We start from the raw sequence: 18,780 nt of genomic DNA, 5'->3' as shown, positions 1-18,780 counted from the left end.
CAATCCTATGCACAAGAAGCTGGCATAATCCAACACAGCATAAATTAAAAGGTAAAGGTAAAGGACCCCTGACAATTAAGTCCAGTCATGAACGACTCTGGGGTTGCAGCGCTCATCTCGCTTGATGGGCCGAGGGAGCCGACGTTTGTCCGCAGACAGTTTTTCCGGGTCATGTGGCCAGCGTGACTAAGCTGCTTCTGGCGAAACCAGAGCAGCGCACAGAAACACCATTTACCTTCCCGTCGGAGAGGTACCTAGTTATCTACTTGCACTTTGACGTGCTTTTGAACTGATAGGCCAACATAAAGTTAAATCAGATCCAAACCCCATTCAGCAACAGTTCTGCTGTTCTGCCTAAACCAGTAGGGGGTGGGGTGGACAACAATCCTTTAAAATAGTGTTCTACACTAGGTTGTCAGGTCACGTGACTGAGCTGAACTGGCTTATGATCCAGTCCAAGTCTGCTTCTATTTGATCCTGCCCCCAGGATGCCCCTCTAGGGTGGGGGGGACCTACACTGGCCTTGTCCCAGTCAGGTTTGGCTTAGCCAGCTGAGCCCTAGCTGAGCCATGAGGAACAAGTTACATTGGTGTATCTTTGGCTGAGCCAGTGCTGGGAACGTAACCCTGGCTTAGCCAGGAATTAGCTGGCTGAACCTGAGATCTGCTGCACTTATTGCAGTTCTTGCCATAGGATTGCACCCTAAATTCCTCCAATACTGAAACATACAGTCAACATTTTAAGTACATATACCCCATGTTCAGCTGTTTTCACAAGCTGAAAACTAGCTTATCAAACAGAGGGATACTTAGTAGCTCCTATATGATAAATATTAGACATAACATGCACCATAATCCTATTTATTGGCTGACCACTGCATCTGGTAAATTATGTATTATTTGAAATTAACAGGAACATAAAATTTGTAATGGTTGCAGTGAAAATATCAATAAATATATTGTTTCAATCATTGTAGTTAGATTATTCCATCTGCTCTAGTATGTCCAGAGAAGAAAAAGGCAGGCAAGGCAGATTCCAACAGCACTGCAGGAAATTTCACTAGAGAAAATATTATTATGTGTAAAAACATGGGATACATAATTGAAATCAGTCGAAACACTACATAATTTCAGAAAGAATTGGCATTCTCCTAGCTCACTCTTTGTTTGCATGTACTTGTTGGACTGTAGTTTTCCTTCTAAATGATTCCATGTTGGGCATACTTGTTCAGTATATTAACACACCCGTCCTTCAACAGTTCAAGAAAAATTGTTGCTATGCAGGAATAATCTTGGCAGAATTAATGAGAAAAACACAACAAAGAGCAAAATGGTTGTGGACCAATTACATGCCCCTTTTGATTCTCAACCCATCTGCTTCCAGAAGCTGACATTGTTTCCTAGTCCTATGCAATTACCAGAGTATGTGATTGCCTTTATGACCAAAATACAGTGGAGACAGCTGAAAAGTGCAAAGCTTCCTGCCAGATTCTGCGGGTCCCCTGGTGCATGAAACTACAAGAAACAGTGTATTGTAATGCAGATGTCTGTTGATTCCCAATAGAATTTCAAACTCTAAGTCCTTCACTGCACAGCCAACAGAAAGTTGAACTTCTAAATGTCTTTACTATATTATGTACCATGTCCAAAAATGGGATTTTCCCCTGACAGCTTGTCCCTTATGCTTATGTGTTTACATTGTATTGCCACACTTATGTTTATGAGTCCAATAAGAGAAACAATTACCCACAAAAGACTTTGACCCTTCTGTTCACACTTAGGGGGGATCTGACCAGGGAATCTGTGGTGCTCATTCTGTTCATCTAACACAGTAATCTGACCTCAACCCATGCTATTCTCCTCAACACTCTTGTGGCAGAAAGAGAGAATAGCAGGGAAGTACATTTGGGTGTGAAAAGAGATGCTCTGATTGTACATACACACTGTCAGAGGTCAGAAGTACAAAACTGGTTTTTCTGGGACATGCAGCATCATAGCTATTTCTTTCAACATGAAGAGAAATTTCCTAAGATGTACCATAGCTTTTCTTTTCTTTTCTTTGTTCTTCTTAGTTTGGCATTCGTGTCCTAAACTGGAGGTAGTCATACCTCATGTTACAGACGCTTCAGGTTACGTGTTTTCAGGTTACAGACCACGAGAAACCCGGAAGTACCGGAACAGCTTACTTCCAGGTTTTACTGCTCGTGCCTGTGCAGAAGTGCTAAATCGCGCTTTGCGCATGCGCAGAAGAGCCGAATTGCGGGCGCTTCAGGATGCGAACGCTATGGGTTGTGGACGTGCCTCCATCACGGATTACGTCCGCAACCCGAGGTTCCACTGTATAGAGAACCAGCAAATTACAGACCACCAAAATGCAAGTGCTCTTAAAAACCCCAACCTATTTTCATAGTACAGTTTTTCCTTCAGTAGTGGATGCTTTCTCATAACCCAGCATCCTGCTTTGCACACTACAGACCCTGCAGTGGTCCCAGGCAGTGACTTGCAGACAGGGAGCTACAGGCAGGGCACCATCTCAGGACACCGTTGATGGTATTGGGGGGTGGGGCTTGCAGTGGAATGACATGTGCTGGATGTACACTCATTCTTCAAATATCTGGACATAACACCATTGGCAAACCTGTCATGGGTTGAAAGACTTCTGCAGAGCCCCTGCCTCCCACTCCTCAATAGCAAAATGGCTCATTCCAGCATTCATTCCTGGGTTCCCAAGTCAAGGTATTAACATTTTAGGCCAATAGTCAATAATATACCCAATGCCTAATAATTGATAACCATGATACAGTATTTGTAAGTCAGCTTTGATCCAAAGAACCCCACAACTAGATGAGCACAACCAACACAGTTTGGGAGTTGTGCTTCTCCAACACCAGTCCCCATGTGGTAAACCAGTGTAATCCTATACATTGGGTTGTATCCAAGGTAAGTGCTCCTCAGAGTATACCCACTGAAAACAATGGACATGACTAATTTCAGTGGGTTGTATCCAATTTTGTTCTACTTGGTGTAGCCCCACTGAAATTAAAGGAGTCAAGTTAGTAATGTCCATTATTTTCAATGAGTCTACTCTGAGCAGAACTAATAAGTAAGCCCCACTCAGTTCAATGGGATATGCTTCCAGGTAACTGTGTATAGAATTGTGGCTTGGGAGGAATTTCAAAAACACTGATCCTATAGGATGGGATGCTGGCTTTCATAGAAAAAACAATCCATTGAATATTCAGCTCATGGAACCCAGCTCATGTTTCAGGGAAGAAAACTATGGCAAAATATTTTGTTAATGCAGAGTGAAGGACAGAACAAGTTTTGTCTTTGTAAGAACCAATGGTGGTTCACTGTAGGGAGCCTTGTGAGATAAGGCTCCCCTAAAACTTCAAAACATTTCAGTCAACTGCAGAAGGGGGCATTAGATTGCCTGCTATCTTCTTGGGATACTTCATTTAGATGATGGAAGCTGGAATTACATGTTTATGATTCAATGAGGTTCCCCTACCCTGCCCCTCTCCTCCAGTTTATCCAGCAACAGGGGTGTCAGGCTTTCTTCTTTTAATCCAGCATCCACTTCACTATAGAAGGTGTTATTTTGACTGCCTCTTGTTTCATAAAGGACTCTGAAGTCGTAGTAATTTTGGCACTTTGTTATAATTTTTCTATGACACCCCCCCCAACACACACACACACTTCCTCACATACTACACCAACACCCAGCCTCATTTTCATATGGATACAAAGCATCAGGATAAAATGATGGTTCATTATAGTGGTACAGAGCTCTTATCTTCATCCAGCAAGAGTCATTTCCTTCCCAAGATTGAAATGCAAATGTGAAAATTAATGATAACTGCATTATCTGATAGCTGAGATAATACCGATTCACCGGCAGAGTAACACACAGCCGTCCTATGATTTCCTCTGCTTCTTCACAATATTCTTCTTACTGTCAGACTATATCTATGGTTAACTGTGTTTCATGGATTTTTGTTAATTTACATCAAATAGCATTTTCCAAGATCCCATATCTACCACATTTCCCCAATCAAAAAGGAAACAAAATCAGGACTGTAATCTCAAAGTCCTTCTCAGGATTGATTTTGTAAAAAGGAGATCCTGCATTTTCAGTGTCTGTTTCCTAACTAGCCATCCTAATGTACGCCAAACACTCTACCTGTTTTTCCCCCTCCCTGAATTCATTTATAGCACCAAATAAAATAGTAATTTATAAAGGGCGAGAGGGTGTTGCAGAAAACCTATTAAAATAAACATTTAAAACCCAATCCCCGCCCCAAATCATGTACATAGTGTACACAGAAGGATATCACCAGCACACATTTCACTAAAATGGCACACTTCATAATCCACACATGACAAAACCAGCTATTATTTGTCAGCTTACATCAGAATATTAATATGGTCTACTCATGTTTCGTTCAATTCTTCACTAGGCTGGGCATTTCTTATAAATAAATGATTCCCAGAAAATCATAATTCTTCTGCATAGAACCTCAATCTTTAATTCAAGAAAAATGATTCAGATTGAACGTAATTCAAATCAGCAGGAAAGTTCATTCCAATCCACATTTACTCAGAAGTAAGCCCCACTGATTTCAGTGGGATTTATTTCCAAGAAGGCACAAGATGGCAGTCTTAGCGGCTTCTTTTATTTTTTTGACAGATTTAAGGATATCTGGGGACAGATCCTTTCCAGAGTCAATTTCCTGTGGTCTTCTATATAGGAGCCCTCCAGCACGTCTGTTCACTCCAGCTCTCTGTTAGTTTTCTTCTCACTTCCCTTTATGGCTTGTAGACAGTAGATGTTGATGAAGCAAGGTTCCTGATCATGTTCATTTGTTATACTGCCAAGTGAGACAATGCTGTCACAGGTGCACTCAACCTGAAACTGCGGAAACTGTTTGGCCTTTGGGCACTTTCTCAGTTAATACTGCCACTTTCTCTTCTGGAATTTGGCTACTCTAACTTCCCTGGTGCAACAGAGCTTCTGAAGTCTCACAGACAGTAATATATGAAATGCCATGCTGAGGGTTTGCTCAATGGCTTCGTGCATAGGTAGTAGCCAAAAATATTTAATTTCTAGCTTTACTCAGACAATTTCCCCATTCATAGATCATATAATTTACCCACTTGCCTTGAAAAGATTCAAAATTTCTATACATTCCAACATCATTTTCATTTGGAGACAATGATAACCAAAGGTTAAATTTATACACAAGTTAATGTACAGTTAATGTAACATAGAAAGTAGAATTTTTCAAGTGTATTTTATTTATGGTGGCAGGAGGAGTAACCTAAAACAACAATGTTTCATTGCTAATGAGATCTTTTTGGTTTAAAATGTTTTCCATGAAATATATTATAATATATTTTAGTGCCAAATCTTGTTTTTACATAATGCTGCAGTGCTTTGTGTGAAATATAGGCATATTTTTGTATATCATTAACAACATTATAAATAACATCATCATAATCAGATATACTGTATCTTCATTTTTGTTTGCACTATATTTTCCACCTGCTGGTTTCAGAAAATTACTGCTGGAGTTCTGCTCCTCTTCATACACAGAACACAGTAATTTGCAAAGTCAAGCAAGGATGAAAATGTGATTGAAATATAAGAGGCCTTTTTAATGAAAATGTTGTTGTTGCATTATAAATTATTTCTACAAAGAGTTTGGGCTTCCTTCACCCTTTTGAAGAGAATATTCTCCATTTTTAGACATGGCTATTCTGAGGAAATTATTGTTTAAATATGGTCACCATTATACACCTATCAGTTATGCTAATAATTACAGAATGAATTTTGACATCTTTACATAAGGCAAAACTCAACTGCATTCAAGGGAAGAGACGCCTCAGTATCATTTGAAAAACAAATCTAATCCTTTACGCTTTTTTGTTCCACAAAGCAAGTTTTGCATTATTTACAGCTAATGGCTGTCTGGGTCATTCTTATTCATGTCGCTGAAACTGCCACCTTTTTCCAGCTCTGTCATGTTGCATTTGCACTGTTTATACTGTTTGTAAGAGAAAATATTAGCTTAGATTTCTGCCTAAGCACGAAGCTCTTACACTTTATTGATTGCAGTCCACAGGTTTCTCTCTTAACTCTGAAGTCAATGACCAGGGTGTGTTAAATGATTTATATCAAATGAAAACTGATAAGAAAAGTCCTTGAAAACATCATTGGCTGCCATATCCATTTGTTAAACTCAACGTGCTTCTAAATGTAAGCTCAGAGTTTGAAACTAGATAATAGCGATTTAGTTTCCAGCCAAAAAAATAATTTAAGGAAGTACTGCTAGTGTCTTTAAAAGAGCAATAAACAGGCTCTACAAGTTGGTGCTGCTTCTCATTAGAGTTTTGAAAGTTACAGGTACACTCCAAGGAAGATCTAGGAAATGATTGTACAGAAATTTGTGCTGAGCCAAAAGTTTGTTTAATGTGTGATCCTATACATGTCTACTTAGAAGTAAGCCCCACTGGCTTCAATGGTACTTACTTCCAGGTATGTGTGTATACAGTTGAACCTCAGTGTGACAGAATGTGCTTATCATATCATGAGGTGACAATGCTTTCTCTTTTTAAAAAACAAAGTTGAAAATGCTATTTTGTTGTTGTTGTTCTTACATAAAAAACCTGACAGTACCTAACTATCTAAGGCTTTTCACCAAAGCCAGACTAAATGTCTTCCCCTCTGCAGTGCTGGATGGTAGGTTGAGAGGAGTTCCCTACCAGGACAGACTTTGCTCATGTGCTCAAGACATCGATTCCATAAATCATATTTTGTTGCATTGTGCGAAGTATGAGCAGGCCAGGGCTGAACTGATACTACCCTTGCTGGTGCCTTTCCCGGGAAAATCAGAGGCTCACTATGTCAGGTTCCTACTGGAAGACCGGACAAAAGCTAGAACATTGGCAGTGGCAAAGTTTTTATCAGTGGTTGCAAGAACAAATGAGCCCTATATTCTAAACAAAATGCTTGATTAACCTGGAGGTAGGCTGTATGAACTGTGTATTGATTTGTAATGTTTTGTTGGGTCTCTGGACCGTAATAAAGATTGATGATGATTTTTTGTTGTTGCTTATGCATCTCCACCCCACCCAGAAAACTCCTGAAATGACTTTAGGTCATGACATTTATGCCAGAATGCCTCTGAAGCAATGCTACATCACCACATAGTGTCATTCCAAGAACATTTTCAAGAAAACAATTGGCAGTCACCAGATAACATTTTTTTATGCCACTGTTCTAAGTGGCTGCTAACACCACAGTCCTATGCATACTTACACAGTAGGAAGCCCCATTGAGTTTAATTGTACTTACTCTCATGTAAGTATGCTCAGGATTGCAGGCGAGGGGGAAGGAAAATACACCTGAAATCTCTTTTTAAAAAATCCAGCTCCCTCCCTAAGAAATGCTAACAAAACATTCCACATACTGCTTGCTAGTCTAAAGTATATCCTTTAGACTAAATGGTGATGCACGTAGAAGCAAAGACACATACAGACAGAATCTGTGGTATGATAGTTTTGATAACCTTGATCAATTGATTTGAGAGGTACTTAGTGCTTATTTAGGCTCCCCATAGCCAAGTCACATAGTTCATTGGGTGAACTATGTGGCTGCCAGTGACCAAGGACAGAATGGGTGGTCAGATATGTTTCAATCTGCCTTCAGATAAGAGTTCAGTACTGTCACTGCTTTGGTCATCCTGGTGGATGATCTATGTAGACAAGGGCAAAGACAGAGTGACTACATTGGTTCTTCCTGATGTCTCAACAACAATATATACCATCAACCACTGTATCCTTCTGGACAAATATGGAAATTTTGATGCTAGAGGCACCGCTTGGAGTAGGGATGTCTTAAGAAATCAATAGGGTTGCTCATCCCTACACAACTGCTGCGACCAGAATTAGGATGGGCAGCATAGGCCACCTCAAGTGGACTACTCATGGTGATTCTGCACCCTGGTTTCCCTTGTTATTTGGCCCTCACTCACACAGAGTCAATGCACACCCCTAGCAGATATAGCATGCTAACTCAAGCTTAAATCCCTGCTCAGTTTACTGATTACTGTATCCTCAAGCACTCGGCTAATCACTGAAATATTCTATCATGCACAAATTACACAGCTCTTAAAGGAGCTACATAGGCTGCCAATGAGCTACCAGTCCAGGTTTATGAGATTGGTTTACCTTACTTAGGTTCCCAGATTTTTGCTGCATTTCATTTTCATAAATTTTGTGTCTGATGGCTATACCTTTACATTTTGTTGTACACCACCTTAAAATCTAATAAGAAAGCTAGTTTAATATTCTGGTTGATTAATATTCTACAGTCTTTTAAATGTGTGAAAAGGGAGTGCTTTGCTGTTTCGTTTTAATTATTTACTTATTTTTATCCTGCATTTTATTCTGTGAGCTGCCCTGAGATCTTATGATGAAGGGCGTTATATAAATATAATAATAATAAATAAAATAAAAATGTTTAAATAAATAAATGTACAGTGGGCCCCCGCAAGACGAATGCCTCGCAAGACGGAAAACTCGCTAGATGAAAGAGTTTTCCGTTTTGGAGGTGCTTCGCAAAACAAATTTCCTATGGGCTTGCTTCGCAAGACGACAATGTCTTGCGAGTTCCTGCTGGTTTCCCCCCCCCCTTTTTCTAAGCCGCTAAGCCACTTATCAGCTGGTCCGATCAGCAGATAAGCCGCTAAAAGCCGCTAAAAGCCGCTAATAGCGCTAATCCGCTAATCCTTCAATGGGCTTGCTTTGCAAGACGAAAAAACCGCTAGACGAAGAGAATCACAGAACGGATTCTTTTCGTCTTGCGAGGCACCACTGTATTTTTCAGGCTGCCGGATAAGCTAAGGGTGGTAAACAACTTTGCATGTTCAGAAATGCCATACCAATAATTATAAAAATGGCTCCGGGGGTTGTGTGTTTATACTCAAGAGTCATGTTTCACACATGACTTTTTCCAAAGTAGAATGTGCATGTTGGGTGCAAACCAGACACCATTTCAGTATAACACTTCTTCTAACATTTGGAAGAATTACTACACATGAGGCAGTATCCAACTAACAGGTCCCATCAGCGCAAGGTTACCACTTATGCAACTTGAATCTCCATCCCTTTCACCTGGGGAGTTGGGGGAACCCTTGGACCAGAATTAGGGAACATGCAGGGGGAGGAGAGGGGGAGAAGTCCCATTGCACAAGTAAAAATCCTTGCGCTAATGAGATGTTTACTTAATGCTACATTGGACAGGTCATTGCCTTTTGGTATTGACCCCAAAATCTCTACTTGGCAAAAATAAATTAATAAAATGCTAAGGAAAGGGAATTTTTTGCTATATGTTTTCAATTACGTAAAACTTTTGTTTTCCACTTTTCATGGAGACAAAAGTACAGTGGTGCCTCGCAAGACGAAATTAATCTGTTCCGCGAGTCTCTTCGTCTTGCGGTTTTTTCGTCTTGCGAAGCACGGCTATTAGCGGCTTAGCGGCTATTAACGGCTTAGCGGCTTAGGGGCTTTAAGAAAAAGGAAACAAACTCGCAAGAACTCGCAAGACGTTTCGTCTTGCAAAGCAAGCCCATAGGGAAATTCGTCTTGCGGAACGACTCAAAAAATGGAAAACTCTTTCGTCTTGCGCGTTTTTCGTCTTGCGAGGCATTCGTCTTGCGAGGTACCACTGTAGAACCCCTTTATCTTGCTACTCACCTATAAAAAAATCGAGGATAAGTCTTTGCAAAAATAAAGCGATATGCAACATTCGCTATGTTCAATTGGCAAGGTGGAGGGAGCATTGAGTCTTGCAGTGCTGGCTGTTCATTTATCTATATAGCAATATATTCCTACCTGGCCCATCCCAGTCTTCTGTTTCAAGCATAAGTGGTCCAGGTTTCTCCAACCGTGCATCCCCATCAGAATCTGCTGCTTCTTGGCTGCCCTCTTCATCACCTATCAATTTGCAAAGGAAATGCACAGAATTAACATCCTCTGCTTCCTACTTCTCCCTCTTTCTCCATCTTAAAGCACAAACACGAGACAATGAAATTAATCATTTTAACTGCATATTACACACTCACTCTCTCTCTCTCTCACACACACACACTGTCTCTCTACTGGACAATAAAATTAACAATCTTATTTTTAAAAATAACAATATTCTGGCACGTTTGCATCTAAGGAGTTATTAAAATGTCAATTAATCCTACAAAACTTTATAAGAATCAAATCCTTGAAGCTTGTTCACAGCTTCAAAAGTCTATATCAGCCTTCCCCAACATAGAAACATTTAATTTGGGGGGGATTTGGGGGGTAAGACCAATGATGGGCCTGTATGATGCAGATGTGGATTGGGGGAAGATTTGGAGTTGGGGGATTATGTGTTTTCTGAGAAAAAAAGGACAGCACAGATTTTCACCAAGAAAACAGAAATCCATGAGATTCTTTAAAAATTCCTACTTCATAGTTGGGAACTACATCTAGCTCAGAAGGCAGTCCATAGGAGATAGGTTTGAACCTTAGCACATTTTAGAAAATAAATGCTGAGTAAACTTTGTGGCCTATTAGCTGGGATTGTGACTTACCAACAGCATAACAGAATATAGCATTGTTTGCACATTGGCAGTAATTTCCCCCCTACATATAATTAGAAGTGTCACATTGGGGGGGGGTCAGGATGCTACTTTGCTATCCCAAAGACACAAAGTTGGAAGTCCTAACAAAATCACATGCATTTAGGCATTCTTCACACTACAGTAATCCATGCACATCCCCTCAATGTAAGTCTCTCATAAAAAATTCTTATGCAATAGTAACTATTGAGCTTTCTTGACTGAGTATCACAGCAGCTGTTCGTCCCCCTATAATGTATTTTGCAATCGGCTAAATCTACAAAGTATTTTTTTTAACAATGAACAGTTCAGAACTGACAGGTCTAGTTTCTTGTTCACAACTGCTTATCACAGTACAGATATCATATATGTTTTCCAGGTGCTTTCTATAGTTAGGATACCTTCACAGAAGCCGCTCATGAAAGATAAGGTCATAAAAGAGATGAAAAATGTGTGAGCTTCATACACTCATGGTTTTATCATCAGACAAGATAGCTTTCGGTAAAGGACTTCTAGTTACAAACAGAAAGCTGCCTACAAGAAGAGAGGGAAATGTGAAAAGTTTGGAATGGAGTTCAAGTTTACTCTTCCAGGAAGCATAAATGTAAAACTAAATTACCAGTATCACCAAACAGAAAATTACAGTGGAAACTCTGTTTCAAAGTGACACTGCAGAGCATCATAAATAAATACATCAAATTTTGGAGCGCCATGAGAGAGCTCTCCTTTTGTTGCTGCTATTTACATGCCCATACTATGTGTACACACTGCAGGGAACCACAACGGGCCTTAATAATATAAGAACCAAAAGAGTCCTGCTGGATCAGTCCAAAGGTCCATCTCATCTAGCATTCTGTTTCTAACAAAAAAAAGTCAGGTGTGTTTGGGAAGCCCACAAAAGGAGCAGGGCATGAAGGCAACAGCTTTCTCCTTTTGCTTATTTCCAGCAGCTGGTCTTCAGAGGTCTACACTGCCTCTGAACAACGATCCTTGGCAGTCTGAACATGGTAAAGAGGAAAAAAATGAAAGACAACAATAACTTTCCCAAAGTAAAGGAAATATCATGCAAGCACCTAGTACCTGCTAAATTTACTGCCCTAAGTCAGTAAAAATACAAATACTTTGTGCTGATTTAAAAACAATTATCAGTGAAGGCTCAAGTTATAGCCTCCAACCTAATTTTAAATAGTACAACCAAGCAAATTGAAGCCAGTTTTCATTTGGCTAGATTCATGCTAAATTTGTCACAGTTTTCAGCCTGATTTCAATAGGTGCAAATCACTTAATCCACCTCATCCGACCATCAGCAATGGTGTAACATTATCTCAGCAAAAAAGACAATATTCCAGCTGATTTCAGTGAGAATTAAAAAACAGCTCCTTCTATTCCGACCTATTCAGCCATATTGAAGCATAAGATAGAGGCTACCTCTGCAGTGAGATATGGCACATCAACATCAGTATGTAAATTTCAAAGAGCTCATATCTTATATTGTAAGAATGGAACTATATAACACTGGCTTCGTGTCTGGAGAACTTCTCAAGTTTGGAGGTGTTCAAACACACAACTTCAGTCCCAAATGCAAAAGGTGTGCTCTTTAGACAGACAGTCAAGTGAAGCAGGAGTACAAGAAGAGGACATTATCAGAACCCCCGCAAGTATTTCAGATCATGACTTCAGAGTCAAATTAATTTTGCAGTGAATCATGACACACCAAAAGCAGATACATTCTTGGGAGCATAGTATTTTTCACTTTAATGGGTTATTGTTTGCAATCTGCCCAAAGTTCTGGCAATGGACTTTAGGAATGAATGAATTTAATCTTTTTTCTAGTCTGACACTTTTATTTGCCCGTAAAACTTTCCTGTATCCATGTGAATTTGCTAATTTTTAAAGTTTCTCATGAATGCATATTTAAATATATACTTGCAAGCATATTTTCTTTAAAAAATATGTGTTTTAAACAAATGTTGATAGAATTTTTGAACAGGACATTCAGGAGATAGGAATGTCAGTGGAAATCTAACCACACAGTCATTTAGGAGAATCAGATTCTGTCAGTTCACACTGGAATTCACAAATATCAAATTGCTCAGGCATGCCTAAGTAATTTACAGTTCTGATAACATAAACAACGTTGCCACAACCTTCTCCATGTACAAGTCTATCAAATGGGTTTGGAAATACAGAACTGCGGGAAGTGCTCTCACAACACAGTGTTGGAATCAAATTGAAAAAAATGGGGGAAAGGGGAGGTTTCTCTAAGTCCCTCTATCAGAAATTGAAACTTGAAAACACAATTGGAAAACTGTAGCTGCCTCATCATTTCCTCAAATGATCCACCACCTGGTGGGGAAAAGTACATTGAGATTTAAGCAGATTTAAGTGAGAAATTAAGACATGTAAATAATTCCTATCTCACTCTTTGAGGTTAAAAAATTTCAGGGATGTTCCTATGTTAGGTTTTTAGGAAGCATTACATCCACTGATTTAAGAGCTATGGGATTCACTATGATTTAAGAAGGAAAGTCCTCAAAGAAAAACATCCAGTTAGCCAATAATATATCCATGGGTGTAATTATTGTAGTATTGAGCTGCATTTCAGTAAAACAGGGGTTCTGTTATTTTTTAATTTAATTGATTATTTTTTTAAAAAAAAAATCTTTTATGTCAGTTCTTTTCTTAGCCATACCCAGCTTTATCTGACAGAAATGGGACAAAAGGAGTAAGGGACGACGACTGTAGAATTGCAGGTTCTCTGCTGCACTCATTTAGCACCATTTATACCCCATATTTTCCTGCTCTTTTCTCCTGACTGCCGCCTATCACTTAGTAATTGGTGCTTATTACTTACAAAGTGACATTTTTTAAAGTGCTGGTGACAAGCAGTATGTTGCTTTTATACTTGAAGCACATAGCTTTATAGCTGCCAAATACACAGAGAGAGAGAAGGGGGGCGGAGGAACAAGAACAGTCAAATTCCATGGAATAGACAGCAGCCAGTATTATGCTGCCCAATGGGATTATGTGAAAACCGTACGTCAGAACTTGAGAAGAGTGTATCCAAACATGAAATCATCTTTAATATTGATCCTGAAGTATTTCACAGTTTCCTGAATGTACCCAGTTTCACTTTTGGGGATTTCCACCACAACCCTAAGATTAGATCTTGCTTATTAAATAAAAGTCCACTGAATCAAAAAGCTCTGCATGTGCCTAGTTGCACAAGGAACAGAATCGTGTACACAACTAGATTAGCCCTTCCGAAAGCTGAAGAGGGAAGCCATTTTTAGGGTTGAACTACTGTGTACATTTGGGAATTAGGAGCTGCAGCTGGAAAAACCTCAAAAGAAAGCTGCAGTTTCTCTTGGTTCTCTCACCTTTATGCTTACGTAGCTTCTTTGAATCATATTATTTGGTATATTTACCACTACTCAGAACTCCTTCAACAGCTACACTGCCCCAGTAATTAATTTTTATTGGATTAGGTGCCGTTTTGAAAGTGTAACTCACCCTGAGGGGATGAGGTGAGGAATAAATCAAAATAAATTAACTGCCATTAATAAATATGTCTGGTCAAAAGTTGCTTACATTTTTATTCTAACTTGTGTGGTAATCCTGTCATAAAGGGCATTTATCCAACACCACAGATTTGATGCAACAATATTTTCCCTGATAAAGTCAGTTCTGTATTAACACTACGATGAACAAATTCTTTGGGTCAGGGCTGTCCCCGTTATTATTAAAAAATATTCTAGGATTCCCCTCCAGCAAGCCACTGAGAACAAAAGCATAAGGAAGAATACTTGACTCTTGGATGAAATTGGAAACAGACTACCTGGTACAAAAGTGGCTGCTAGATGAGAGCAAATCAGTCAGTTACTCTGTTCCTGTTGTGTTAGTTTATAGTCCTTATCCAATTAATAGATCACCTCAAATGTATTTCTCTGCTTTTCCTTTGGAACACACCAACAAGGCCGAGAAGGGGGTCTTGTCAACTGGGCAACCCTGGACCGCCATACACACTGTCCATGCTTGTGCCCCAGAGAGTTCAGTTTGGTGCTACTAATGAAGCAAAACAAACATGGGAGGCAGCAGTTATGAGTTACCAGTCTCTGCAGCCACAGCAGGCGCTGTGATTCTCCAGCAGTTTTCACTTCACCCCTGCAGGCACACTCCAGTGACTCTCAAGACAGACAAATGCCAACAACCTCCAATTCAGCATTTCTGATGTCTTAAAAAGGGGGATCATTACCACACACTGTAAAAGGTCTTATTACATCTAGCTCTATAGTTCGAGTCCATTGAACTCTCATGAAGACCCAGAAGGGCATCTGGAAAAGAATCTAGATCTTGTAACACTCAGCACTTGATCCAAGATTAGGGAACTACAACCAGAATCACCCTCTATCTGACATAGAGAAGTAATTCCAATCTGAGTTCAAATGTGGAGATCAACAAGTCCGTTCTACACTAGACTCTGTATGTTTGTAATTCTATTTAATTCACTTACATTTGCTTCTGGCCAAGGAAAACCAGAAGCAAATTCTGATGAATTCCAAAAGCTGATTTAAAACAGACTGCATTTTCTGGCTACTAACCAGATAAATTGTTTGAATGTCTATAGCAGCTCCCAGTTTTGAAGAGGCAAGTTACTTTTTTAAACTAAACAGAGGCTTGCCTCTTTGGGCATATGAACAGTAGAGAAAACTGCAAAGGAAACCATGTTTTCCAGCTGCACATGCAGTATGTTTACTTATGTACACATTTTTTGGGGGGGGGATCAAATAAACAGACAAAATATATCAAGTAATAGAGTTTGCAATACAAATCCTCAGTGTTAATATATGCACAAACCATTGGGAATTTGATGCTGATGATTCTTTGATAATCTTTTAAAAGTACTGTTTATTACATACATTAGCCTTTTCCTCCTTTTCCCCTTCCATTGAGGAACACATGTCATCATGTATTATACACTATCTCTGCTTACCAAAAAGAATTAGTGTGCCCTTCATTTCCTTGAAAAACATACATAAAGGCTCCAGGAAGAATTAAAAATAAATAATAAAATTAAGGAAGTGCAAGCTCGAAGAAACATGAAGTATTGTCAGAAAAAGATAATGTCAATCCTGGGGGAGTTGTGGGGCCTTGTGCCAAGCAAAGCTGGGGGCTGTTCAATCACCTCTATCAGTGCTCTATCAGTGTCTACACTCCAGCCAAATCCAGAGAAAACAAGGAGTCAAAGATGCAGGTCAATAAGCTTATAGACGATTTGCAGAAACAGCTCCTCCAGCAAGGTAAAAAACAAAGTCATATTGGCTTTTCGGTTTTGGGTGGTGTTTTTTTTTTATTATTCCTTCACTTTGAACTCTTTGGTCTAAGCACACCCTGGAAATGTCACTGTTATATGCAAGAAATTTAAAGAGCTGATCTTCTTAATCCCGTTAAGAAAAAAGAACAAAGTTGTCTGTAAAGACCTCCCTATTGAACTCAAGAGTGATTACTGTATGGTATAGCTGCCTTATGCTGATCTTGCTCCCAATTGCTCGAGCATTAGAAGAGCAGAAAATATGTCATTAAAGACATTGCTCGGGAGAGGGAAAATCACTATTGATTGAAAATATTTCATTAAAAAGAATAACTAGACCTTCCTGTTTATTTTAAAGCACACACATACATAGAAAGAAAAACAAGCAAATATATTAAGTATCAAAGCTAGACACAAAAGCTGCGGAAAATATTTACACATGCTCACATAAAATCATTCAACAGAAGGAAGGAGGGATACCAGGAAATCATTTTCTAGGCTGCCAAGGATTTGGTGAGTGTTAGAGACAGTGCCAGCGACAGCTCCACACAGACACAGCATGAAGGAGAAAAAGGATGCAGAAAACAATAAAATGTAATACTGGAGTCTTTTAGCAGCACTTATAACATCAGGAGCAGTGCAATGGTTCACGGGCTCCTTCTTCAGCTCCTTACAACTTGCACACAAATTCCTTCACACTTCATGCAAGTTATTTGTTATATAAATGGTTGCCCACACTGACTTCTATTAACTATAACCCCGAGTTTCCTCTTAAGCTTCTGAAATCAGGGTTTAAAACTAGTTAGAAAACTCTGGTTAAGAAGACAGAATCCAGTCAATGTTAACTATGGTTAATGTTTGTGTCAATGCATCACTTAATGAAGGCCAACTAGGAAAGAATAGAAGGCACGACAGTCAATAAATGTATACTCCTGTGAGTGGTTCCCTGTGTCTTAACCGTTTTTACATGTGTACCAACTCCTACGCTCAGCTTTTGTTGACTCTTTTGTAAAGGCTCATTGCTGATACTCAAGCCACACTGAAATAAGGAAACAATCACAAGATTTAATTAATCCTGCACATGTTTGCTCAGAAGTAAGCACCCTTAGGATCAATGGAAGTTATTCGTAGGACAGTGTGTAAAGGACTGCAGCTTTAATAACCTACTTACAAAGTATGATTTGTAAAACAAAGACTGATTACATAGGTTGAGCTTCTTAAACAGCATCCTAACTATTAACGGGCAATTTCAGCTTCTCTTTTAGTATATACTTTTATGTGCCAGTAGCAGATATATATCCCCCCCCCCGCTTGCCATGCTAGGTCTCATCCACCTAACATAAACTGCTAACTCTAAAACCAGAGGTTAACTGTGTCTTATACAAAAAAAAATACGTGGCTCATGATCAAAATATCAAGACAAACACAAATAATAAAATCAACTGAAATTAATCAGACTCAGCAAAAATGCAGCTCATATTAAATTATTCCACCAGTATTCACAGCTAGAGAGAATAGAAACAACTTACCTTACCTCCCCTCCTAACATTTCAGAAATATAGTCACAGGTGCAGTTCCTCAGGAAGGGAAAGCTAAGTTTCACCACCCAATTCCAAATATTCTTTAAAATGCCCCCCATTCCCCCCTACCTGCACATCTGGGAGGGCATTTCAGTCCACCTTTCATCAAACTGAATGAATACATTTTTAACCAATGAAGAAAAGAGGATCAAACTTACTATCAGGCTGTATTTGCCAGTATTTATTCCACAGTGGCTGTTGTGGCACATCAAAATCCTTTCTGTGGCTGAATGAAACCCCCAAGACCTGCACTTTCATAGACTATGGTAGCTCACCAGGCTAACTCTCAGCCTCAAAGCTTCATCTTCTTAGTTGGAAGTTTCCCCTGGAGTCCTTGGCACAAAGTTATGAAATAATGCTAGTGCTATTTTGTGTTGTGTGTGAACTTTTAGTTATTTGCTTGATTCTTCTTTGATATGCAGTGGAACCTGGGGCAAGGAGGTGCACTGAAAATCTAATACGGAGTTTGTGGGGAAAATAACCCAATGCACTTCAAGTGAATTTCCAAGGTCCCTTTAATAAAATTTTCACTCCTTTCCAGAGCATTAAAAGAAAAAGAAGGGGGCGGGGGGCAGGACAATCCAGGAATGACTCTATAATACTCTCCATCCAGATAGGTTCTCTCAATACTTCAAAGTAGGCATTTTCTGTCACACCGCCCTCAGTTGGAAAGAGATTACTGGGTTTATGTACACTTTCATTCTTAGAAATATCCTTTCCAATTTCATTTGTAGCTGTGGCAGTGAAGGACAGTTTTACAGCTTCTTTTATGAATATTGCTATACATCATCTCTCACAAGGAGTGTGAAGATGTCAAAGACCATGTAGCCGTGTGTGTGTGTTTATGTGTGAAGATGCAACAGATGTCTTCAGTAAACCCAAGTTTTGGAAACAGATGACCAACCAAAACTCTAAACAAAATCTTTACTGTTTGCTTCAGTGAGGTACAAATCTGAAGTTCATATTTTGGGGTTTCTAATTGTTCAGAACAGCCAGAAGTCAGGAACATGACTTAAAAACTCATTTGTGCATGTGTGAAGCAATGATAGGTTCCTCTTTCATTTTCACCATTGTACCTTCCACAACCAGCAGGGCAAACCATTATAAGATTCCACAATCCATTCACATTAGCTGTGGAAACTATAAGGGGAAGCTTCATTTGGGCATACAATGAACAATAAATAGTTTCTTTACATTGCAGCCTAAATGAATATGCATTAGGTAATAAACTG

General features: G+C 39.3%; 1 protein-coding gene across 12 annotated transcripts in view; it reads right to left on the bottom strand.

Annotated features, from left to right (window-relative positions):
* ZFPM2 (zinc finger protein, FOG family member 2) overlaps positions 1 to 18,780 on the bottom strand; it is a 466,093-nt gene that overhangs the window by 251,483 nt on the left and 195,830 nt on the right. For all 12 annotated transcript variants that reach the window (XM_082235508.1, XM_082235506.1, XM_082235503.1 and 9 more), the window contains one exon: positions 9,897 to 9,998. In XM_082235508.1, the coding sequence (XP_082091634.1) occupies positions 9,897 to 9,927 (31 nt within the window). In that variant the 5' untranslated portion in view covers positions 9,928 to 9,998. The remainder of the gene's footprint in view (positions 1 to 9,896; positions 9,999 to 18,780) is intronic.

Source organism: Podarcis vaucheri, assembly GCF_965113315.1.
Source record: "Podarcis vaucheri genome assembly, chromosome: 8".
Classification (NCBI taxonomy): Eukaryota; Metazoa; Chordata; class Lepidosauria; order Squamata; family Lacertidae; genus Podarcis; species Podarcis vaucheri.
This window is presented reverse-complemented; position numbering and strand designations above follow the sequence as displayed.